This window comes from Brassica napus, chromosome A3 (assembly GCF_020379485.1).
Source record: "Brassica napus cultivar Da-Ae chromosome A3, Da-Ae, whole genome shotgun sequence".
In the NCBI taxonomy this organism is placed as follows: Eukaryota; Viridiplantae; Streptophyta; class Magnoliopsida; order Brassicales; family Brassicaceae; genus Brassica; species Brassica napus.
The window spans coordinates 7,844,418-7,867,956 of NC_063436.1; the positions used below are offsets into that span (position 1 = coordinate 7,844,418).

The following is a 23,539-nucleotide window of genomic DNA, read 5'->3' on the forward strand; positions in this document are numbered from 1 at the left end:
CTGAAATAAAATCTTCCTTCAAAGAGAAGTATTTTCTTACATTCAATATAATTCAACATAAGTGGTTCACAGGACCATGTTTTCTAAAATGGCCATAAATTCAATTAGAATCAAGGAGTTGAAACTGAACGATCGAGTAAGTACTTTTGGTATACTCTTAAACTGCAAATATATTATTAGTATAAATAATTATTAATTTCTGGTAATTTATTTCCCTATCAATACCAATGTAAAAGAAAAGTTGAGATCTCTTTTGACAAATGTATCTATGAGTGACTATGATGGAAACTTCATTAAAACAGAGAGATGTATTTGAATAGAATCCATTGAATACAAATCATCATAAATGGTATATTTTCTTTATTTGGGAAACATAATTAAAACCATTAACAAAGAAGATGAAACTTCTCTGAGACCAAATCCTTTTAGTCTTTGTTTTATATAACAACTACCGTTTTCTTACACACGAGTTAAAAAAAAACATAGATGATGAAACCAGTTCCAAGGCTTTGGGTTGTCATCCCGGTTACGTTTGTGTTCTGTCTCTTCGTTCTGTTTCAACTCCAAATATCAAACTTGTTCGGAAAAAATCTCCAAATCACTCATCAAGTAAACAACTTCTTCATCTCCATCGCCTCTTCTTCACATCAGCAAACCCCAAACCCCACCAGATTTGCGAATGAGAGCGATGGAAACAGAGCAAAACAGCCCGAAGAAGAAGAAACTTGTGCAGGAAGGTACATATATATGCACAACATCCCAAGCATATTTAACGACGACATCATTCAAGACTGTAAAACACTCATCAAATGGTTCACCATGTGTCCCTTCATGGTCAATTCCGGCCTTGGCTCCCAGGTTTCACTATCCGATAACAAGACGGCTCGTGTCTTAACCTCGAAAACCGGTTCTTGGTACGCAACAAACCAGTTCTTGCTAGCGGTTATCTTCCGAGAGAGGATGAAACATTACGAGTGTTTGACCAACGATTCATCTCTAGCCTCAGCGTTCTACGTCCCGTACTATGCGGGTTTCGACGTGAGCCGTCACCTCTGGGGATACAACACAACGGTTAGAGACGAATTAGGTATAAAGCTGGCTAAATGGCTTAGAGAGAGACCCGAGTGGAGGAAGATGAACGGTCGAGATCACTTCTTTGTAACGGGAAGGATCGGTTGGGACTTCAGGAGAGGTTTAGATGATGATTCAGCGTGGGGAAGCAAACTGATGCTGTTACCAGAGTTCTCTAACATGACTATGCTATCGATAGAAACCACTGCTTGGACCAATGAGTTTGCGGTTCCTTATCCTACTTACTTCCATCCCAAGAGCTTGTCCGAGGTCAGGAGATGGCAAAGGAAGGTGAAGAGCGTGAAGAGGAGGTACTTGTATTCGTTTGTTGGAGCTCCGAGGCCTAACATGGATGGATCTATAAGGGGTGAGATTATAAAGCAATGCCTTGCGTCTCACGGTAGATGCAAGTTTCTTGATTGTAATAAAGGTCAAGATTGCGATAACCCGGTTAAGGTGATGGAAGTGTTCCAACGTTCGGTTTTCTGTTTACAACCTAGGGGAGATTCATATACTAGGAGATCGATATTTGATTCGATTTTAGCCGGTTGTATACCGGTTTTCTTCCATCCCGGCTCGGGTTATAACCAGTATATGTGGTATTTTCCAAAGGATTATAAGAAGTACTCGGTTTACATACCGGAGAAAGGGATGAAGGATGGAACGGTTAGTCTTAGGAGTTTATTGGGTAGGATTGATTGGGGGAGTATTGTGAGGATGAGGAATGAAGTTGTGAAGATTATACCAAAGATAATATACACTAAACCGGGATTGGTTGGACCGGAGAAGATTGAAGATGCGTTTGAGATTGCAGTGGATAGGGTTATTGAGAGGGTAGCAATGGTTAAGAGGATGATGGAAGAAGGGAAATATCTTCAGAGTGAGTATTCACAGACAAGGGACTTGAAAAAACTTGAGTGAAAATCACATGGAAAACAATTGTTTTTTTTTTTGTTGTTGTTATTATTTTGTTAGATTTATAAGAAAGGTGAGTGAAAATCATATAGTAACATGTTGGAAGAAGATAAACAGATTGCTTAAGACTTTCTTTTGGTTGGAATACTAGATAGCAAATAGCATGCTCAAAATGTATTATATGCATAATTACATATTTCTCTCTTTTTCTTCCTTTTGCTTTCTTCTTCCGAATACGTTCCATAAGTTGTGGAGCAAGAACAATATTGAATGTAATCACTAACCACCCCAAAGAAAATGAATACAAGACTTACTATGGAATAGTTAGCCTTGCTCACAGGTAACTGGTAGTGATTTGAAAATACGAGGTCGTGCAAATGAAAGTTCAAAGAAGAAGCATATCACACATTGTAAATCCTAAGTTATATTATTTGTTGAATAAAAAAAAATGTTAATAGTGAGTGCTATCCAAATTCAATATGAACCATAATTCTTTCTTTCTCTGTTCTTATTTTACTTTTCCAAAAGAAAAATGTGACATTCGACGTGGATTAAATATATTCTCGTAATATAAATTCTAATGTAATTTCATTCTATTTTGTAGTAAAAAAAAGGTAATGGATAAAAAAGTAATATAATATCATTATTTTATTTTTTTAGAGTAATCTTATTTTTACTCCATTATAGAATTAAAAATATAATAGAATTAGTGATAATTTTATTTTTATTCGCAGATGAAGTTTGGACCAAAAATAAAGCGAAATTAAAGATGATATAGCAACACCACTTGTTTGGCCTTTTTTCATTAAACGGAAAATTCTGAAGGAACGAATAATTGGTCCAAAATTGGGGTAAACCGGTACGAAAGATTTGGTTTAGTTAAATGACTCATGCTTCACGCGAGAAATCGCATTCAATTGGGCGGATCTAACGGTCCCTACTGCTTTAACCCACTCTTCATAAAATACCCGCCCGCAAATATCTGACCCGGAAGAGTCTCTCTCTCTCTCTCTCTCTCTCTCAAAGTAACAAACCTTCAAAGAAAAATCTGCGAAAATCGAATCAGCCCGAGAAGCTTCTTCATCCTCGATACTTCGATTCCACGCATCGATCTCGCATCAAACCACCGCCACTTGATCAGCTAAAGTTAGGGTTTTTGATAATTTCTGATCCGATCAACGCTCCTTCAAAATTGGTGATGAAAGTCGAATGAAGAGATTTGGATCTTCTCGTCGCGTAGTCTCTGAGACAATTGCTGATGGAAAGAGAAACGGGGCCGAGTTCGTCGGAGAAGCTGAGAAGAGGCGATCGAGAGGAAGATGTGAAGGTTATCGAGTGGGAAGAGTTCGACCATGAGCTCACTCGGTTATGGAGTCTTTCATCTGCTCTGAAGTTAGCCACAGAGAAGAAGCTAAGTCTACAGCCCAAACTCGAGTCTCTTATTCAGGTTTTTCTCTTACCCATGTGCTTTGTCTGGTCCTAATCAGTTTCAGAGTGTAAAGCATCAATTTTTAATTACTGGAAGTGTCTTAAGGAATGTGATTGAAGCTAGCTAGAAACTCACTCACAAGATTAGATGTTTGGTTTTGATCAGTTTCAGAGTGGAAAGCATCAGTTTTTAATTGCTGGCAGTGTCTTAATGAATGTGATTGAAGCTAGCTAGAAACCCAATCAAAGCAATTAGATGTGTTTTGAGGTCCAATGTCCGTAAAGGAGTGGCCTTTTGTTGTTGTTAGTAATGCACTACTTAGTTAAAGTTTGAGACTTTCAGCATAAGAAGTTACCTTGTTTTTTATCTACTCAGTGAGCTTTAATTGCTTAGCCCGCGGATTAGCGGGCGGCCAAATTTCGGGCAGGTTAGTGCTGATTCATTGAGACGCGCTAATGAGCTTGAAGAAATGCGTCAGAGGCTTGAAGCAAGAAAGTTGCTGGTGGAGAAGACATCAGCTGCTTGCAAAGTCACTGAGCAGGATGTTAAAGTGAAAGAGGATAGTCTCAGTGCAGAGGTGAGATCTTTGCTAGTTGGCGGTACAACCCTCTCAATCGCTAAAAGCAAATTGCAGGTATGTTCTCATTCAATACAATAGAAGAAAACAAGATTCTTAAGAAGGCAAATGCAGCACTTGTACATTTCATTTGGGATTTGGCTAGTTCAAAGTATTTGCTTCCTTGCTTCCTTTTCTTCATTCAACTGTCTCTTAGTTTTGTTATGAGACAGTGATGTGATGACAGTTTTTCTGCTGTATATATTCTTCGTGCTATGAAGAAGTGGCGAATGATTGAATCATAGATTCACTTTTTTTGCTTCATTTTCTTTACAGGAGTCAAACTGCCAACTAGAAGGAGAGAGTGGTTACACTCATCTAAAGATTGTTACGAGTAAGCTAAGAAAGAGGCACCAGTACATGGTATCCCAAGTTTCATTTATCTATCCCTTGAAGATTGAGGCTGGACCTTCGCAAGACCAAGAACTGGAGTCACTTCCAGGTGGCAGTAGATTAGGTCAGTTGTATTATATGAGTCTAAACGACGTTATACTTTGATGAAAACCCAACTCATTGACTCTTGACATTGCTTTCAGCACTAACTTTGACTTTTGTTGTCCTAAGTGTTTTGAAAAACGTTCTTTGTTGCAGTATCTAACCCTCTTTACTTGCTTATATGTATGGCTTTAAGTAGGAACTAAGCCTGTGAGTCAAGGATCCGTGAGAATCCTGGGGTTGCCTTTTAGTATGGCCCCGTTTACAAAGATGAGCTTCTTCACTGACAAGAAAGAAGTTCAGAAGTCGGCAACTGCCCTAGGATATGTAGCTCATGTGTGTTCTCGCTACTGACTAAAAACTTGCTTCATACTTTAATTTTCCTGTGTGTCGCCTTAACTCTCTCGGCCTTGGTTGGATAGAAAGTACTAAAGGCTTCCTTTTTGGATGTTGCAGGCCGTGTCCCTATTAGCTCCTTACTTGGGAGTGCCTATTCGTTATCCTTTGCGCCTAGGTGGTTCCAAAACGTATATTCGAGACTATGCGCCTTACATTGAGCCTTCGTCATCAGACATGTCTGCGATCTCCACTCTTTCCCAAAACTATAAGTTTGTAGAATTCCCTCTGTTTTTGGATGGGCAAGATACAACTCGAGCTGCCTATGCTGTCTTCTTATTGAACAAGGTTAGTTAAAGAAAGTTTTTCTGTTCTGTTCCTCTCCTCTGGTCTAACTGTAGTATCATATCACAGAACATCGAGCAGCTCCTGAACTTTGTTGGGGTTAACAGTCTAGGGCCACGTCAGGTTCTAGCTAACCTCAAGGAGCTAATCAGAATCATCCAGTCACCAGATTATATACATTCTTGACGATGGATGATGAAGATATCCAACACTGTTTTTTTCTTCCTGTAGATGAATCAACTACTTCTCACACAGCTTCACTGTCTCTTACTTTTTTTTTTTTGCATCTTCTCAAGTGGACAGTTTTTGGGGATAAAAGGTTTAGATTTTTGTAATCGTCAGAGAACGCATACACAGGGACATTCTCTTTAGAATGATACTTATCTCTGTAAGTGTGATACTTTTCCTGGTTTGGAGATAGTCAAAGAAAGTCTAGTTTCGTATAAGTCCTAACAGATGTATTGTATTTGCTTTTTGGAATATGTTTTACCATCCAAGTTAATAAGGAGCCTCTTGTTTTTTTCTCTTCTGAGTTCTGTTGATATGATGATGATTCGAAGGCAATGAAAACACAAGACAAAGGGTAAAAAGGGAACTTCCAAAGTAAAAAAGACAAAGGACCAGTAGTGGGTAGTCTTTGCTTTGTTACATTGAACCAGTGGTTGTCTTAGGTTGGGATTGTCCTTAAATACTCGAAGCTCGTCACTTTCATAATTTTCTTCAACTTTGCTCTCTAGAAATTTAGAAACCTCAAAAATCTCCTAAAAGCTTCTAAATTAAAAATCTCAACAATGGTGGATTCTGTTTCCATAAGCTCTGATTCTTTTGAAACAAATAAATCTCCACCTCTCGACCAAAAAAAAAATGAACAGAAATCTCCACCTCCTGAATCATCAAGCCAAAAGAAGATTATGATCAAGGTCAAGAGCCAACAGGTCTTTAATCTCTCTCTTTCTCTGTATGCATGACTGCATCTTTAAGCTTTTTGGCTGCTATGAAATTGTTTTGTTCCTTTTTCTTTCCCTAAATAGAAACTTCTCTTTCGCATTTGCTACTGTTCTTCGAGTTTTTCACCTTCTCTCACCCTTCCATTTCTTCACCTATAAGTCAACAACAGTTTTAGACAATAGTTACAAGTTACAATATGTTTTTTTTTTTTGAAAATGCAAGTTACAATATGTTCTTCACAAAAACTTTTTTTTTTTTTTTTTTTTTTTAATGAATGTTAAATTTATTCATCAAAAAAGCCTTATTACATAAATGCATCCTGTTTGTTATGTAAACCTCAAGCAAACATCACCCTTTTACAAACTATTTTGGAACCAAAATTGCATTAACTCTCCTGCTCCCTTAATACCTTTCTTCCGCATCACACTGAACTTGTTTCTGATACTTTTATCAAGCAGTCTTTTAAGCACCCCCAATGGCAACAACTTGTCACCATGCCTGATCTTGTTTCGCTCTCTCCAAATCGCATACAGAACTACTTGAAAAGCGTATCTTATACAAAACAGACTTCTCTTCTCCCTTGATGAATCATTTATAAACTCCATAATCTCCGACCAATGCTTGGTAAAAGAGTTACCCATTATACCTTTTGCCATAAACTCCCAAAGTTTGGATGTGTAATCACACTCGAAAAACAAATGATTCCTTGACTCCTGCGCAGAACGACAAAGCACACAAGTTGAATCTACTCCATGACTCCATTTAACCACACAATCCATTGTTGATAGCCTGTCTCTAGAGGCTAACCATACCATAAACGCATATCTGGGAGTAGTTTGAGGAAACCATATCCCACTGGCCCAAGAACATAAAGGAGAACTTCCTCTCAACTTTTTAACATATTTATTAAAACTCTTGTTTGAAAGAAAAAAACAAATATCAAAAATCTTAAAATATATATTTGAGAAATGGGAAACGCACAGGACGGAGGAGAGGATCTGTACAAGATTGGTGAGAATGCACCTCTAAAGAAACTAATGACTGCTTACTGCGTGAAGAAGAATTTAGATCGAAGTACTGTCAGATTCATCTTTAAGAAAAAGGGTCTCAAACCACGACATACTCCTTCTCAGGTTCTGTTTATCTCTCCGTGGCCTATTCCCATTTTTACCTTCTGAATTTCTCCTATGAATTACTCTCAATTTACCCCGAAAATGAAACTGTTAATATTTAACAAATTCACTTTTTTTAACCACAGCTAAAGATGGAAGATAACGATATCATTGATATAGTCACGGAACAAGGCGGTGGCGGTCCTTACACCGCTTGATGTCGCCGGAGTTTCAAGTCTCCAGAATAAGAAAAGAAAATTTTAGTTATTGTTGCACCTTATGTCTGTCTGAACGCTTGTTGTCCAGTTGATTTTAATTCGTGATATTAATATAATTTCTATGTGATTTACAAAATACCATCAAAATATTAGTTAAATGTGAAAATATTATTAAAAGTAAAATATATATTAAACTGACAACCGATGCAATATACATTTTCAAAAATTATATTCCATTCAAATCTTACAAGTTAACAAATAAATGAAAACTACTTTTAAATAATTTAAAAAGTTAAAATATACTCATCAATAAAAAGAATGTGAGATATTTTAGAAATTATCTGCACAAATATAGATAAATTTTATGTACAACATTTATGGATATAGAACATTTATGGATATAGAAGTTATCTGTAAACAATGTCTGTTTCCATTAAATTAAATTTTATTAGCACAAAATAATTCCGAGCTTTCAAAAGCATTGAATCTAGTTCTAATTTAAATTTGCTCAGTATTAAATCATGTTTAATCATCTGATAATTATAATACCATAAAGTAACCCAATATGGGCTGCTTCAGATTGAAGTACTCCAATTTAGTTGTCATCATTGGTCGTAGAATTAAATTATTAAATTAATTCATTAACTTTTCTCTGTCTCGTGAGTTGTGGTTGGAAAAGTTTTTTTTTTTTTTTTGTAAACTTGTGGTTGGAAAAGTTGAAAATGTAAACCAGAAAATAATTAGAATTTCCTGTAAAAAAAGGACAATCACTTTCTGATTTTTAAGAGAGAGAGAGAGAGTTATATCTTCTTCGCTGCAAAAAGCATTTATGAAAAAAATGGTGGTAAATTATACAATGACGTCCATGTCCTTTTTGGTCATTTTGGTTTGTGCTGTTATCATTATCACCGTTGATGCTTTTCCTTCAACGGTCGACGGTCCGTTTACGCCAGTGACTGCTCCACTCGACCCGAATCTTAACCCGGTGGCATTCGACTTGCCTGAATCCGACCCAAGTTTCGTACAACCGAACTCGAAGTTTCTACCTGAACAGATCTCTGTCTCTTTATCGTACAACTCTGACTCTGTGTGGATTTCTTGGGTCACAACAGGTTAAACTCTTCAACTTTCTTTGTATTTTTATTTTATTTATTTTTCAGTAAAGTTTGGATATTAAAGATTTTTAAATGCTCAAACATTGCTACGTTTACATTAATGTGGAATATGTATGTGATTAGTTTTAGTTTAAAACATGTTTTATATATACTTTAAACATCCAATAAGCTTTGAGGTTTATTTTACATGAAAATTTGATCTTGTTAAACCAAGATCTGGATCTACTTAGGAAACTTGAACAGTTACTGTTCCGGTCTACACGTTCTCCGGTTAGATTGATAAAAACCGGGATTAAAAATATGTTGACAGACTCATTCTTTATAACTTTAACAACTTTTTTTTTGGCATTTACATACTTTATCAAAGGTTGCTGCGAAGAAGATTCTGTGCCTCTGGATCCTAATTCAGTGCAAAGCGTAGTCCAGTACCGTGAGTTCAACGCCCGTACTAGAAACAAACATGCCACGGGCCATTCTATTGTGTATAACCAGCAGTATAATGCTCTCAAGAAGAACTATACTTCAGGGATCATCCACCATGTTCAGCTCACTGGTCTTAAACCAAACACATTGTATCAATACCGATGCGGAGATCCATCTTTATCAGCAATGAGCAGAGATTATTACTTCAGGACAATGCCTAAGTCTACATCAGAGAGTTACCCGCATAGAATCATTGTGGCTGGAGATTTGGGTCTTACTTATAATACATCAACGGTTTTGACTCATATTCTCTCTAACCATCCTGATCTTGTGGTTTTGATTGGAGGTTTCAGCTATGCAGACACTTATCTCGCCAATAAGACCAAACTAAATTGCAGTTCTTGTAAGTGTGACCATAATGGAACCAGTTCTGGTTGTGATTCTTGTTATAATGGTAGAGAAAGTTATCAGCCTCGCTGGGACTATTGGGGAAGGTAAACCAAGATTCTTCTCTAGTGGTTGTGAATCTGCTGGTGGTTTTAATGCTAACATCATGGAGTTATGATGACAGGTTCATGGAACCACTCACGGCTAATGTTCCAACCATGATGGTAGCAGGAGAGCACGAGATTGAGCCGCAGACCGATGATAATCTGACATTTGTTGCGTACAGTTCAAGATTCGCATTCCCTTCAAACGAAAGCGGTTCTTTTACTCCATTGTACTATTCCTTCAATGCAGGAGGAGCTCATTTCATTGTACTCAATGCATACACACCATATGATTACTCATGTAAAGTTTCTCCAAGTTTTTATTTTTCTTTCTTTGGGTTTGAATTGCTTTTAAATCGCTTTTTTTTTCTTTGGCAGCTGATCAGTATATTTGGCTTGAAAATGACTTGAGAAACATAAACAGATCAGAAACTCCATGGGTGGTTGCAACTTGGAGTCTTCCTTGGTACAGCACATTCAAAGGGCATTATAGAGAAGGTGAATCCATGAGGATAAACCTTGAAGACTTGCTCTATAGCTACCAAGTCGATATTGTCTTCAATAGTCAGGTAAGGTGCTGTTAGTGTTCCTTTGCTTCTAGGGTTTGTGTTCTTTTTGCTAATTTACACATAAAACATGAATTAGGTTGATGCTTATGAGAGATCAAACAGAGTCTACAACTACACGTTAGACCAGTGTGGCCCGGTTTATATAACAATAGGCGCAGGAGGAGCTGGGAAACTGGAGACTGAGCATGTAGATGACCCAGGAAACTGTCCAGATCATTCTCAGAGAAACTCTGCTGGATCCTGCAGCTTTAACTTCACGTTAGGACCAGTAAACGACGAGCCTTGCCGGCTTAATCAGCCAGATTACAGCGCGTACAGAGAGAGCAGCTTTGGTGTCGGTATGTTGGAAGTAAGTCTTCTTTATAATCTCTATCGCTTGGTGTTCAAGTAACCTGCTGAGTTTACTTCCTTGGTGCACAAGCATGCTTGAATCTGTTGACTACAAATCGTAGGTTTTTGCTCTCTTTTTTTTTTTCACAAGAAAGCCATGGACCAAACCAGAACCTACCAATATAAACCAGATGATTATTATACTCTCTCCGTTTTTTAATATAAGTCGTTTTAGAATTATGCACGTAGATTAAAAAATCATTAATTTTTTTATATTTTCTAAACAAAGGCATCAATAATTATTTACCTAACCACAAATCAACCAATAACAAAATAGAAGGTATATTATCATTGGTCATATAACATTAAATGTTAATAAATTTTACATAGAAAACCGAAAACGTCATATAATTTGGAACATAAAAATTCCTCTAAAACGACTTATATAAAAAAAAACGGAGGGAGTAGTAAATTGCGAAAATTGATTTACTTTTTTCCTACTTTTGGCGTTTTTAGGTGAAGAATGAAACGCATGCACTGTGGAGCTGGAACCGGAATCAAAACTTGTACAATCTTGTCGGAGAGGTTATATACATTGTACGTCAGCCTGACATCTGCTCGGTTTTCAACTAAACCAAGTAGTTAAACCGGATGATTTTGTAACGTTTTACTTAGCCATGGCCTTGTAACTCAGCTTAGTAGTTAGAAACTTAGAACAACAACAGAACTGTTCCTCTTCTGAGTTCAGAATCAGTATTTAATATTTGTCAATTCTTCAGTGATACCTTTTATAAATAAAAGAGTTAACTAAAACGAACAAGGTGTTTTTTGATAGATCCATAATTTTAACAATTATAATATAAATCTGAGCAATATCTTTTTATATAATCTGTGGTTATAAGACCTATCTATGTTTGGTGAACACAAAAAAGAAGACCTATCTATGTTAACTTTTAAAATCTGGAGACAAAACCAAATGTTTTATTCGGCTTTGATTAGGATCGGCCTTATTTTTCATGTTATAAGCAAATATATATACGGCCATTCAATGCAATACTTCGTAATCATCATATACAAAATTATAACTTTATGTTATATTTTGTAACCATTTGTACAATTTCTGTAATAGTTTGTTCAATTGTTCTTAACAAAATATTAATTGTTTTTTCTTTTTATAATTGGCTAGTTTTATTTTTAGTTTTCGTGATCATTAGAGACAGAAAATTTTTTACATCTCTCAACAATCTAATGACCCATAAATACCAGATTGTATATTCAGCATTAATTAGGGAATATTGAACCTTGTTAAATATCCTCTTCATATTTCGCCAAACATTAAATTTGAAAACCAGATAGTACATAGATTACATTTCTTCCATTTATTTTATATTATTTGTTATATATATGAGTTTAGTTGCATTTACAAACTCGTCAGAAAGATCATTTAATAGCGGTTTAAAGAAAGTAAGATTCATTTACTTTAGCGAAAGTTTCCCCCATACAACTGCTTCGTAATTTTTGATCGTGTTGTTGCCGTCATCATTAGCCACCACGAACTGATAATTCAAACCAGAAATTATAGAAAACTTATCGCGAACAACCGTCACAAACTTCAATCCATATTTGCTCTGTTTGTTGTACTCATAGATCAAAAATTAAACTATCTCTACGACATGCATATATATAATTGATCGAAGTCCAATCGCCAAAACACACACAACAAACACTTGAAGAGAGAAAATGACAAGACATAAGACTACTTTATTCATTTTGCTATGTAATTAATTTAACACTTTTGCTTTATCAAGTCATGGCAGAATAAACTCAAGAGGTTTGCAGGCTTTTGTAATAGGTTTGCCATTTGCCAATGAATTTTAAATGTGTTGCACATTATTGATTTTTGAATCTTGTTGTAAGTAAGGCAAGTTATTATTTAATTTTGACTCCAAAAAAAAAGTGTGGCAAGTTATTACTAATCCACAAAAATGTAGCAAGTTAATTATTGAAATATTTAATAATTTATGGGAAAGTATTCAGTTAAATACATCATTATTTGGTATTGGTATCTACAGTTCAATAATGTCAATTTTATGTTTGTTTTACTTGCATGAAATTTTTTTCATATATATCTAAAAATTCTCAAATTTCGTACAATTTTTATTAGAATCTACAAACATGGGTATGAAATTCGGAATAAGAAGAAGACAACTATAATCTGGCTGTAATTGACAGCTTTTAATTCTGTTTTTTTTTCTTGTTTAAGTGATTCAGTTTTGTTAAAGTGTTCATCGTGTAGTTTGTTGCAATGGTAACAAAATATTTACAACTTTCGTTACCTCTTAAGACAAGAAACTAATTTCTAGTTACTTTAGAAAGAAAGTTAGTAAAATAACAAATATCATTGTTTTAAAATTAGATACAATAAATCTTTATGCCCAAAAAATAAAGTGGCATAACAATATTGTCTCCCATTTCCTACATTATTTAAAGTTTCAAAATTCCTTTCGTGTTTCTCACACAACAATCTTAATTTCTGATTGATAAACTAGAGTTTTTCTTTCTTAGTTCATTTTTTAAAACGATATGGGTATGTCTAAGAAATTAATTAAGGTAGTTATTATATATATGGCTCTTATAATGGTGGTTTTCACTCTTGCAACAATCAAGACCAATGCAGAAGAGGTGATAATAAGCTACGAAGCTTTATTTCAAAATCATGCACTTGGATGTAATCCAAAGTATCCTGTAACTTGTGTGAAACAAAAGGCCAATTAAACGATGTGAGATTGATCCGAGGTGCACGGCATGGTTATTTTAATGTTTATATATATAAAATATATCGTTCGTCGAATGTTTATATCCAGTTTTAAAATAATAAATGGTGTTTAACGGATATGTTGGAATTGTAACAGTTGACAAAAAAAATGTTGGAATTTTAACAATTATTGTAAAGCTTCGATACCTTTTCAAGACGTGATCATCTATTCTATTATCTTCAGACACATCCATTTTACATTTAGCAAGCTACTACGTATTTATACAAATATAGCTCTTAACCAAAACAGGTCACAATTGTATACAAATATAGCAACTTTTTTGGTTGTTGTGGCTCTTACAGCAGTAAAGACTACCAAAGCAAAAGCAATACGCTGGTCTGAAATATATAAATATTGCTGTTGTTTGCAGATTGCAGTATGTACTATTTACCCTTTTTTTTTTGTAACACATACTATTTTTGATCGCGCTGTTGCCATCATCATTAGTCGCCACCACGAGCTGATAATTCTAACCAGAAATTATCTGAAACTCATCGCGAAAAACCGTCACAAACTTCAATCCATATTTCTTCTATTTGTTGTACTCAGAGACCTCAAACTAAACGATCTCTACAACATGCATATGCCCTTGATGGACAATCGCCAAAACACACACCACAAACACTTGAAGAGCAAAAATGACAAGAAAGAAGACTAACATGCGTATGCCCTTGATGGAAGTCCATCGCCAAAACACACACCACAAACACTTGAAGGGCGAAAATGACAAGAAAGAAGACTATTTTATTCATTTTGCTATGTAATTAATTTAACCCTTTTGCTTTATCAAGTCATGGCAGAAGAAACTCAAAAGGTCTGCAGATTTTTGTAATAGAGGTTTGCCAATTGCCACTGAATTATAAATATGTTGCACATTATTGACTTTTGAATCTTGATGTAAGTAAGGCAAGTTATTATTTAATTTTGACTCCAAAAAAAAAGTGTGGCAAGTTATTACTGATTCACAAAAAAATGTAGCAAGTTAATTATTGAAATAATTTATGGGAAAGTATTCAATTATTATTATTATTATTTTTTTTTTGTCAAGAAAATTCTCATTTCAAAAGTGTGAAGTCAACTGACTTAGGATCCAAACAAATTAAACAAAGGAAAACAGAGCTAATAGGCTTAACCAAAACAAATAACAAAGAACTCCCCGGGGAATAAAGAGAAGAGGCTTGACGATCAGCAGTATGAGATGATCTCAATTTCGCCAGTCTTTAGTGATGCTGAGCCAGAGATACTATCTAGCAGATATTGCTTCCTGAAGGATACGTTCTTCAAGCCACGCCGGCCCTTTGAACGCTACATAAGATTGGTATCTATGGTCCCTGGTAACACTGGTAGCTATATCTTTTGCAAGGGTATTTGCTTCCATCGAGACCAGATTAAAACACCACATTTCAAAAGTAAGAAGCGCATTATGTATCTCCAGCGCCCATGGTGATTGGTCACGTAGACCTCTTGGGTCAAAGAGCAAGTCTTGTAACCGAGGGGAGGAGACTTCCATTATTACCCGTTGCCATCTTATATCTTTTATAGCTGCCACTGCCCATGAGAGAGTAATCTGTTCCGCCTGACGAAGAGATGAAATTCCACTGAACCTCCTACGACTGGGAAAGTATTCAATTAAATACATCCTTTTTGTATTGGTATCTACAGTTCAGTAATGTCAATTTATGTTTGTTTTACTTACATGAAAAAAATTTCATATATATTTAAAAATTATCAAATTTCATGCAATTTTTATTAGAATCTACAAATACGGTATGAAATTCGGAATAAGAAGAAGATAACTATTATCTGGCTGTAATTAACATTAACTCTGTATTTTTTTCTTGTTTATGTGATTCAGTTTAGTTAAAGTGTTCATCGTGTAGTTTGTTGCAATGGTAACAAAATCTTTACAACTTCCTTTACCTTTTAAGACAAGAAACTAATTTCTCGTTACCTTAGAAAGAAAGTTAGTAAAATAACAAATATAATTGTTTTACAATTAGATACAACAAATCTTTATGCCCAAAAAAGAAAGCGGCATAACAATATTGTCTCCCATTTCCTACATTATTTAATGTTCAACAATCCTTTTGTGTTTCTCACACAACAATCTAATTTTCTGATTGATAAATTATAGTTTTTTTTCTTAGTTCAATTTTTTTTTAAACGATATGGGTATGTCTAAGAAATTGATTAAGGCAGTCATTATGGCTCTTATAATGGTGTTTTTCACTCTTGCAACAATCAAGACCAATGCAGAAGAGGTGATAATAAGCTACGAAGCTTTATTTCAAAATCATGCACTTGGATGTAATCCAAAGTATCCTGTAACTTGTGTGAAACAAAAGGCCAATTAAACGATGTGAGTTTGATCCGAGGTGCACGGCATGGTTGTTTTAATGTTTTTATCTATAAAATATATCGTGTTGATAAAAAAAATCAATAAAATATATCGTTCGTCGAATGTTTATATCCAGTTTTAAAATAATAAATGGTGTTTAGCGGATATGTTGGAATTGTAACAGTTGACAAAAAAAAAGTTGGAATTGTAACTATTATTGTAAAGCCTCAATACATTTTCAATTTGTTGCAAGTATTATCTTCAGACACAGCCATTTTACATTTAGCAAGTTATTACGTATTTATACAAATATAGCTCATAACCAAAACAAGCCACGATCGCTTACTAAAAAAAGCCCAGTGTAGACATTCTACGTTTCATAAACAACAATCACCATGTTAGATCAAATTCTGTTTTTTACTTAGTTTTATTTGAAGAGTGATGTTGTCTAAAACCTGAAGGTTGTTATATATTTGGCATTTTTGGTTGCTGCGGCTCTTGCAGCAATGAAGACTACCAAAGCAAAAGTAATACGCTGGTCTGAAATATATAAATATGGTTGTTGTTTGCAGAATTTGTTATATTCATATATTGCAACATGTACTATTACCTTTTAATTCGTTCTTTAAGTTACGGCAATGACAATTATAACACACACGCATATTTCACTTAAGCTCATAACTAAAACTTTAAATTCCAGTGACATATAAGCAGCTAAAATTGACAAAACAGGTGAGTAACATAGTAAAGCAGATTATTGACAAACTTATTGTTAACCGCACACACACAAAATGTCTGAAAGTAATCGTCAAGCATTTGCAAATTCCAAAGTCCACATTCTAGCGATCTTCTCGTAAGCGTTCCGGTCTTGCTGGTACAACATCACGGCAGGATTGCCGGGAACAAATGGTTCGACCGGGTTTGATAGGACCGAGCATATCGATAAGAGTACCAAATCGATCCTCAAACTTGGTGACCATTGCGATCCCAATATATCGATACTAATTTCTCCCTTTTTATTGACATTAGGATGAAATATCTGAAAACGAGGAAACAAAATATAAAAATTTGAACCGGTTATTCCGAGATCAAACCGTGTACCAAACATAATCGAAAAATTACTTAAACCGGGATTTTCCTACCTTGGTTATGAACGTGACTTTGGGTGGCTTGAATGGATAGCTGGTCGGGATGTGAATAGAGACGGCGAAGTCACCGTTTTCAAACGGACAATTCGCCGGTCCGATGATGTTTGCTTCCCACCTGAAAACATTTTCAGGCGAAGCTAATCTTGAGTTGACAAGCTTCATGAGGATTTGATCTTTCATTTTAGATTCTTTCAAGAGCCTCTTCTCCCCACACCGAGAGGCCGATGATTTTTTAGACTTAGGTTGATTATATGCGGCGGCCGGAGATGCACTTCGCCGGAAACTACAGGTTTTGAATATTTCCATCTATCTCTCTCTCTCTATGTGTGCGTTATTGTTTCAAGTGTGACTACTCTCTCGCTCTCTCTTACATTCAGCATATAAATTACATCGGTTGCGTTTGGGTAATCTCCTTCAAGTTTCAACAACTTTTAATAGCTGAAAAAGGATAAATAATGCTGAATGTATAAACTACAAGGTGGATTCTACATTTTCTTTTATTGGATAAAAGCACATTTAGATTTTAATGGAAAGCTGATACAAAGGTGGTCGCTTTTTTTACCCATTAGTATTTATTTAAAAAAGATAAATCAATTTTAATATGCAAGTAACAATATAATACCATATATATGAAGTGTTCTATTTTATATATTCGTTTCAGTCTTTTATTAATTTTATTTATCTAAAATCAAATATAGACGGTTTACACTAAACATATTAGTTATCTATATCGTTATTATTTTTAATATAACGTATATGATTTAAATTTATTTAATGTATATTATTTTATATAATATATTACATATAGGTAATGCTATAAAAGTAATCAATTTTAATTATGAAAAACTAATTAAAATGATTGTTTGGAATCTTATAAAACATTATAAATATACTTAATACAGATTCAATTCTATAATCTTTGATACACCTACATTTTAGATTATTAAAACCATTAGAGTTGTTTAATATATAATTGTTATACTGATTTGATTCGCTAGATTTGCATTGTATTGTTCATATTTTCAAATATGAGAATTTAATTTGGACAAAAAGTGATCTCGACTTTTGGTGTTTCATTTTTCATTATTTCCCATCATTTTTCACCATGCAGCTTTTTTTTTGGGGAGAATATGCAGATATTGTAATCAATAATTTAACTGTTGAATCTTTATTAAAAAATTATACCAACGAATGATTTATTATTTTATTTAACAACCACACAAATTAACGAATCTAAATCAAAATTTTGATCGAATAAAATTCTTGCTGGTTTAATACTAAAATTAAACTACACTATGTGGCACGTGCTCAAGCGTTCAAAAGTCATTAATTATGGTATCCACAATTGGTGACATAGGCATTGTGCATATTTTTTTCATTCTCATGCATTGTGGATTTAACTTACAAAAAGCAAGTGCGAATCACCAACACGTTTCCATCTAAAAGAAAACAAAAAAAAAGTACAATTAGACTTCCAATTAAAATCTGCGAGTATAATAATTTATAAATAAGGAATATTTAAAGTATACACAGCTCCTTTTACTTATAGCCCGCTTTGGATTTGTATGCATAATTAGAAGTAAGTTGGTTATAGAGTTTGTAAACACGAAATGATATTTGTAATATGTATTATCGCCAGACCAAATATAGCTGTCGCGTGTGATACAAATTTGAGTTACCGGCCATTATACAAAGTAGTTACCGTTCCACTAAGAGTCCTGAGCTGGATCACACTATATGTATCTTCTAGATAGGCCTGATATTCATGAATATATTAATATCAAAGATGTATCTTAATTCTTGAAACAATTATCGATGCGCTAATGCATGCTGAATAATCTTTACGTAATTTAACTGATGGTAATTTGTATCTTTATTAAAACTCGAACAAAAGTAACAAAAATAAATAGGATTTGATTTGAATCTCTCTTATCTTAGTCAATTATGAAAATCCTTATCATCAGTGAGAATTATGAAACCCTTATCATCGTTGAAACAATACTATACTAACCCTAAACAGATATCATTGTAGTAGACGTAACTTATATATCTAAAACTATGTATCAAAACCATGTGGCTTGTGCAATAAGGCAAATGGTGACATCAAAACTGTTTTGGTCATCTCAATAGGGTTTGTAGGGAATTATCGCAGTAGCGTGGCGTCAGTAGCTGACCACTTCTGACTTGTCTTGAGTTCTCAAATATTTTGAAAAATCGAAGCTTACTTTCCCTTAATGCTGGATCGAAAACCTGACCGTTTAAATGGGCCATAAATTTATACTAAATTTAAGAATCTACTAAAACCCAATCTGATCAGGAAACTTTTTTGTTTTGACAATATGTGCAACTAAAGATCCTACATGTTGATCAAGAATTGAATTACAATCAAGTTATAATTTAGTGTACCCTGTGACAGAAACCGTAGATTTATGCATAGAATTCGCTGTAAAATATGTATTAATATTTTATTAGAATTATTGATTAGTGATGTTTTGAAGTATAAGTTGCAGTATTTATTATTTTCTTTTAAAATATGAATATCAATTAAGATAAAATTTATTATAAAATAAAATGAAAAATAATATATATTAGACTACAGTAAATTACGTTGAAATTAAATAAATATACTTATATAAATATTCTAACATAGGATACCTATATATTTACATATATGTAAAATTTTAGCTATCAAATAGAATTACCATTAAAATTATTGGAATTTTTTTTTAGATAATTCAAGTGAGAAACAATCGTTTATAAACATTTTGATTAACTGCTAAAAAACTATATGTCTCTTTGAAAATGCTTCATTAACTAAGAAATCTAAATGTGGGACATGGATACATTAAAAAGTTAAAAAGGAAAAGGTAACCATAGGATAACTAGTCAAACACCAAAAACGATTAACTCAATTTCTAATACATAAGAAATTGTTTGATGTTGGGTTAACACTTGAGTTATTATTTTTACTAAAAGGATAAATAAAAATTGTAACTCACAAATAACTCATTAATAACTCAAAAGATTAAATCCAATTCATGATTAGTAACGTTTTTGAATTACACTTCAAACTTAATCAAATGTAACTCATGTCACCAATTAATGCCAAAAAAACATATCTTCATTTCAACTAAGAGAAGCCAATATAGTCCCATCCCCATCTACAAATTATCTCGTGCATAAACCACTGGGTCATATTCAACATTTTAACTTTTTATCTTCTGAAATCGAAAATAGCAAATCTTAAAGTCGGTATATGTTAAATATCGAAGATGTATGTGTGAATATCATCGAGGAGGAAAAGCTTCAGTCACGGTATAAAGCCAATTTTAGTTGGAAGTAGGTGTCTTCTTTATCGTATTGTATATCATTGATCTCAGGTCCCATATGATATGACAACGTCAATCTATCTAACAAAAGGTTTCAAGTTTTATCAATCAAACTAGTTTTCCTTTTTTAAATAAATATTTAGTAAAATAACAAACATTTAAAGATTTTGATTTTAGTTTTTTTTTGTGTGAGCATTTTGATTTTAGTTTTTAGCTTTTAGATTTTGGTTTTTAGATTTTTATATTTGACTTTTGGTTTTGATATTTATTTTTAGTTTGAAATTTTAATTTTTGATAGTACTGTATTTTCTAGTTGTACAAAATATGATGATTTATTTTAAAACAATGCAACAAAATACTAATAGTATATATATTGAAGTTCAATATTTTCCATTAAAATGTATAAAATATTACAATTTTTATTTTATAAAAGTAAAGATATATCAACTTGTTATTTTTATTAATTATATTTTTGACAAAAAATGTATTTAACCAAAACACAGAGTGGAACCATATTTGTCATAACAAACACTAAGAAGTCTTTACTAGAACCGTGCCTTCCCTCCTTCAAAGAGCATTTGCAGGCCACCAAAAAAATAAAGCTCAGGGCAACATATTTTAGACAAATAGTTTGATTTAGTAGGTTAATTTGCATGTTTAGTAGCACATCACTGACTATCACAAATGTCTGTTTCCTTAGTTTCACCTAAATTTCATGAGTATTGATTTCTTGTGATGGAAGAAAACTTCGCTTAGGAATGCTTTTTGTAACAAGGGTACGGCGGTGCACTTAAGAATGTTTTCATGAGAAATACCACGTACGTTATTCTCTGTGTTTTTATAGACTGAATTGCTTTCAACATACTTGGATTAAACTTAAACAATTGTGATTCTATTAAACCTCGTAAGATTGTATACTTTCAACGTTTGCGAGCACAAGTGAATAATCAATCATGTGTCAAAATAGGGACTGTAAAGAAATGGATGAAACCATATTTGTCAATATATACATCTAGACTTCTTAAAATAAATTATAGTTGAAATAATGGCAGAAGCAAAAGGTCATACTTATTAGCTACTATGATCAAATCATGAGTGAGTAGTAGTTGCAACAATTACACTAAGAGATTCTAAAACCATAATCTTCTCATTGGTTTTGAATAATTAATGAAAGCCAACAAAAAATAGTGAAAAAGAGGTAGGCCAACGACATAACCCAACCTCTCCTAGCTAGTAGAATTATTAAAATAGATAAAAACAAAAGAAGCTATAGGTTCCACATTTAAAAACAAACTGTATACTATGTTAAACTTCAATATATTTTATGTTTATCTTTTTCAGTTTATGGTTCTAAATATAAACTAGCTCGATGTTTAACAAAGTAAAACTTTTCTCCATTTTTTATATATAGTTTAACTCAATTATTTATCTCGTGAAGACGGTATAAATGACATCTTATCTTTATAAGCTCCTTTGATGTGTCTCCCTTATCTTGTTGCATTTATGGTGGCATTATGTCCTCTTCTCAATCCTTTTAAAGTTTTTCAAATTCCAACTGTTCTAATATTGACTTCTCCAGTTACAAAAACCAACAATAACTGCAAGAAAATAAAAATATACTCGCGCCATTTGTTGCGCCGACCCAAAGCTTTCATTTTCTTTTACGGGAAACGTTTCTGGAAAAAAAATGTCAGTATAATTATAATATTATGTTTTAATTGTTACAAGATGTCAAATACTAACCAACTTAAAATTATTGAAGGTGAAAGTATCAATTAACTTTTGATGCGGATGTTTATCAATGGTGTCCAATATTCAAAGATAAAAGTGTAAACTCCACTTTCAAAATTTCATAAAATCTAGGACTTTTTTATTTTTATTTATACCAAATAATGCCAAACTCAACTGTGCAATGTAATATTAGCAAGCATATTAACTATTTTACTAAGATAGAAATTGCGTACCCCCATGATTTAACATTAAGATTTCTAACAGAACTTAGACCATCTCCAATGTATTTTGCTATTTTCACCTCTAAAATAGGAAAACTCTATAATAGAAGTGAGATATGTTTCAATGTATTCCCCTAAAATAACAATCTTTAAAATATAGAATAAAAAATAGAGGAATGCTATTTCTTCCTCTATAAATAGAAGAAAAAAATAGAGATCTCTATTATAGAGGAAGAAATAGAGGTGGGTTGGAGCAATTTCACCTCTAAATGCTATTATAGATGTGAAAATAGCAATGGGTTGGAGATGCTTTTACTAGGGGTGGGCACTTTACCCGATATCCGAAGTGACACCCGAACCCGATCCGAAAAACCCGAACCGAAATCCAAACCGAAGTAGCAAAATACCCGAACGGGTATTGAATTAGGAGAGATTGGATACCCGAACCCGAATGGATAATATCCGAACCCGAATGGATATCCGAAGATAACCGAACATATGTATAATTAACCTTATATTTCTAGTTTACATCTCTTATTTTATATAAAATATTTATATTAATACTACACATACTTTAAGTTCATATGATATACATGCAATTATGGAAAAAATGATTTCGTACTCACTTAAAAAGCATGTCAAGTTTTTTTTATTTCAAAAATTAACAAAAAGTTAGATCCAAAATTTTAAAACAATAACTAAATTAATGCATTTTTAGTTTTAAAATGTTATGTCCAAATCTATTAACCATTTAATCTATTAAAAATAAAAAAAAAGTTAAGTAAAATTTATATTCTTAAATACAAGAAATTTAAAAAATGAAAAATTTAAAATTTTTTCAAAATCTAAATATCCGAACCCGATCCGAAATAACCGAAACCGAACTAAAAATACCCGAACCCGACCCGAAGTATAGAAATACCCGAACGGGTCCTACACCTCTATACCGAAATACCCGAAAACCCGAAATACCCGATCCGAACCCGAACGGGTATCCGAACGTCCACCCCTAGCTTTTACTATCGTAGTATCATTAGAATGTGGCTAAGGACAAAAGTAGTTGAATGTGGATAGTAACGCGGTCTTTGTTTCCAAAGAAGTAAAAATAAAGTTAATTTGGGGTCTTTTCATTTTCATGAATTGTTGATCATTTAAGAGACAAGAACTCGACACAAGTGATTGGGAGAGAATCACATGTGTTTTGACGTTATAAATTCAGAAAATGGATGAAACTTAAATCGTGTGGCTGATTGGATTGGTTATTCATTTCACTGTTGGGGTTTAATCAAATTGATAATCATGTTTAATCTTGCTTTTATATAGTCTCAAATGTCTATTTTATATCAACACCTTATTCATGTTTTGTCTCCCACTTTCCTCCACTCAAAGTTTGCGTACATCTATTTTTTTCCTTTGGTTGATCGTTACTTATATTATTTATCATCGTTACAATAAGATGCAGCAAATTGATTTAGTATTAAGTGATAACAAAATTTGGAGGTGTTACATGTTCAGATAAGTCTACATAGAGATTTCCCGGGTTACAAAAAAAATTATTCTGGTTTACTTGATTTCTAGAAGAAAAACTGCATACATCACATAT

At 33.4% G+C, this 23,539-nt stretch overlaps 7 protein-coding genes across 10 annotated transcripts; 6 read left to right on the plus strand and 1 right to left on the minus strand.

Moving 5' to 3' along the window:
• The first annotated feature begins 376 nt into the window (after nt 1-376).
• LOC106437768 (probable xyloglucan galactosyltransferase GT12) lies at nt 377-2,159 on the plus strand. Its single transcript, XM_013878733.3, has one exon. The coding sequence runs from the start codon at nt 487-489 to the stop codon at nt 1,990-1,992; it is 1,506 nt and encodes a 501-aa protein (XP_013734187.1). The 5' UTR covers nt 377-486; the 3' UTR covers nt 1,993-2,159.
• Nucleotides 2,160-2,980: 821 nt separating this feature from the next.
• LOC106437769 (UV radiation resistance-associated gene protein) lies at nt 2,981-5,673 on the plus strand. Of its 4 annotated transcripts, none has more exons than XM_013878735.3 (6): nt 2,981-3,433; nt 3,843-4,049; nt 4,308-4,488; nt 4,666-4,802; nt 4,923-5,150; nt 5,217-5,673. In XM_013878735.3, the coding sequence occupies exons 1-6, from the start codon at nt 3,245-3,247 to the stop codon at nt 5,331-5,333; spliced, it is 1,059 nt and encodes a 352-aa protein (XP_013734189.1). In that variant the 5' UTR covers nt 2,981-3,244; the 3' UTR covers nt 5,334-5,673. The 4 variants fall into 4 exon arrangements, with proteins under 4 accessions (XP_013734189.1, XP_013734191.1, XP_013734190.1 ...); XM_013878737.3 differs by having other exon boundaries at nt 2,991-3,433; nt 3,791-4,049; XM_013878736.3 differs by having other exon boundaries at nt 2,991-3,433; nt 3,809-4,049.
• Nucleotides 5,674-5,689: 16 nt separating this feature from the next.
• On the plus strand, nt 5,690-7,558 carry LOC106437770 (small ubiquitin-related modifier 5). The gene is made up of 3 exons (XM_013878739.3): nt 5,690-6,082; nt 7,079-7,228; nt 7,354-7,558. The coding sequence occupies exons 1-3, from the start codon at nt 5,939-5,941 to the stop codon at nt 7,423-7,425; spliced, it is 366 nt and encodes a 121-aa protein (XP_013734193.1). The 5' UTR covers nt 5,690-5,938; the 3' UTR covers nt 7,426-7,558.
• Nucleotides 7,559-8,165: 607 nt separating this feature from the next.
• LOC106437771 (purple acid phosphatase 13) lies at nt 8,166-11,131 on the plus strand. Its single transcript, XM_013878740.3, has 6 exons — nt 8,166-8,537; nt 8,908-9,457; nt 9,535-9,755; nt 9,833-10,023; nt 10,100-10,372; nt 10,870-11,131. Exons 1-6 carry the CDS (start codon nt 8,255-8,257, stop codon nt 10,984-10,986), a joined length of 1,635 nt encoding a protein of 544 aa, XP_013734194.1. The 5' UTR covers nt 8,166-8,254; the 3' UTR covers nt 10,987-11,131.
• A 280-nt stretch (nt 11,132-11,411) lies between these two features.
• LOC111214747 lies at nt 11,412-13,493 on the plus strand. Its single transcript, XM_048774981.1, has one exon. The coding sequence runs from the start codon at nt 12,937-12,939 to the stop codon at nt 13,126-13,128; it is 192 nt and encodes a 63-aa protein (XP_048630938.1). The 5' UTR covers nt 11,412-12,936; the 3' UTR covers nt 13,129-13,493.
• An 884-nt stretch (nt 13,494-14,377) lies between these two features.
• On the plus strand, nt 14,378-15,879 carry LOC111214746. Its single transcript, XM_048774991.1, has one exon. The coding sequence runs from the start codon at nt 15,338-15,340 to the stop codon at nt 15,521-15,523; it is 186 nt and encodes a 61-aa protein (XP_048630948.1). The 5' UTR covers nt 14,378-15,337; the 3' UTR covers nt 15,524-15,879.
• A 267-nt stretch (nt 15,880-16,146) lies between these two features.
• LOC106443464 (SUMO-conjugating enzyme UBC9) lies at nt 16,147-17,118 on the minus strand. Its single transcript, XM_013885026.3, has 2 exons — nt 16,650-17,118; nt 16,147-16,546 (listed from the first exon to the last, which is right to left on the minus strand). The coding sequence occupies exons 1-2, from the start codon at nt 16,959-16,961 to the stop codon at nt 16,316-16,318; spliced, it is 543 nt and encodes a 180-aa protein (XP_013740480.1). The 5' UTR covers nt 16,962-17,118; the 3' UTR covers nt 16,147-16,315.
• Between the last annotated feature and the right edge of the window lie 6,421 nt (nt 17,119-23,539).

What these genes read in the sequence shown, in the direction of transcription:
- LOC106437768 (XM_013878733.3), top strand. Translation starts at nt 487, where the DNA reads ATGATGAAACCAGTTCCAAGGCTTTGGGTTGTCATCCCGGTTACGTTT.
- LOC106437769 (XM_013878735.3), top strand. Translation starts at nt 3,245, where the DNA reads ATGGAAAGAGAAACGGGGCCGAGTTCGTCGGAGAAGCTGAGAAGAGGC. An exon ending in CCCTAGGATATGTAGCTCAT is followed by an intron (nt 4,803 to 4,922) that starts GTGTGTTCTCGC and finishes TGGATGTTGCAG; the next exon opens with GCCGTGTCCCTATTAGCTCC. An exon ending in CTGTCTTCTTATTGAACAAG is followed by an intron (nt 5,151 to 5,216) that starts GTTAGTTAAAGA and finishes ATCATATCACAG; the next exon opens with AACATCGAGCAGCTCCTGAA.
- LOC106437770 (XM_013878739.3), top strand. Translation starts at nt 5,939, where the DNA reads ATGGTGGATTCTGTTTCCATAAGCTCTGATTCTTTTGAAACAAATAAA. An exon ending in TCAAGGTCAAGAGCCAACAG is followed by an intron (nt 6,083 to 7,078) that starts GTCTTTAATCTC and finishes GGAAACGCACAG; the next exon opens with GACGGAGGAGAGGATCTGTA. An exon ending in CACGACATACTCCTTCTCAG is followed by an intron (nt 7,229 to 7,353) that starts GTTCTGTTTATC and finishes TTTTAACCACAG; the next exon opens with CTAAAGATGGAAGATAACGA.
- LOC106437771 (XM_013878740.3), top strand. Translation starts at nt 8,255, where the DNA reads ATGAAAAAAATGGTGGTAAATTATACAATGACGTCCATGTCCTTTTTG. An exon ending in GATTTCTTGGGTCACAACAG is followed by an intron (nt 8,538 to 8,907) that starts GTTAAACTCTTC and finishes ACTTTATCAAAG; the next exon opens with GTTGCTGCGAAGAAGATTCT. An exon ending in CACACCATATGATTACTCAT is followed by an intron (nt 9,756 to 9,832) that starts GTAAAGTTTCTC and finishes TTTCTTTGGCAG; the next exon opens with CTGATCAGTATATTTGGCTT.
- LOC111214747 (XM_048774981.1), top strand. Translation starts at nt 12,937, where the DNA reads ATGGGTATGTCTAAGAAATTAATTAAGGTAGTTATTATATATATGGCT.
- LOC111214746 (XM_048774991.1), top strand. Translation starts at nt 15,338, where the DNA reads ATGGGTATGTCTAAGAAATTGATTAAGGCAGTCATTATGGCTCTTATA.
- LOC106443464 (XM_013885026.3), bottom strand. Translation starts at nt 16,961, where the DNA reads ATGGAAATATTCAAAACCTGTAGTTTCCGGCGAAGTGCATCTCCGGCC. An exon ending in AAGTCACGTTCATAACCAAG is followed by an intron (nt 16,547 to 16,649) that starts GTAGGAAAATCC and finishes CCTCGTTTTCAG; the next exon opens with ATATTTCATCCTAATGTCAA.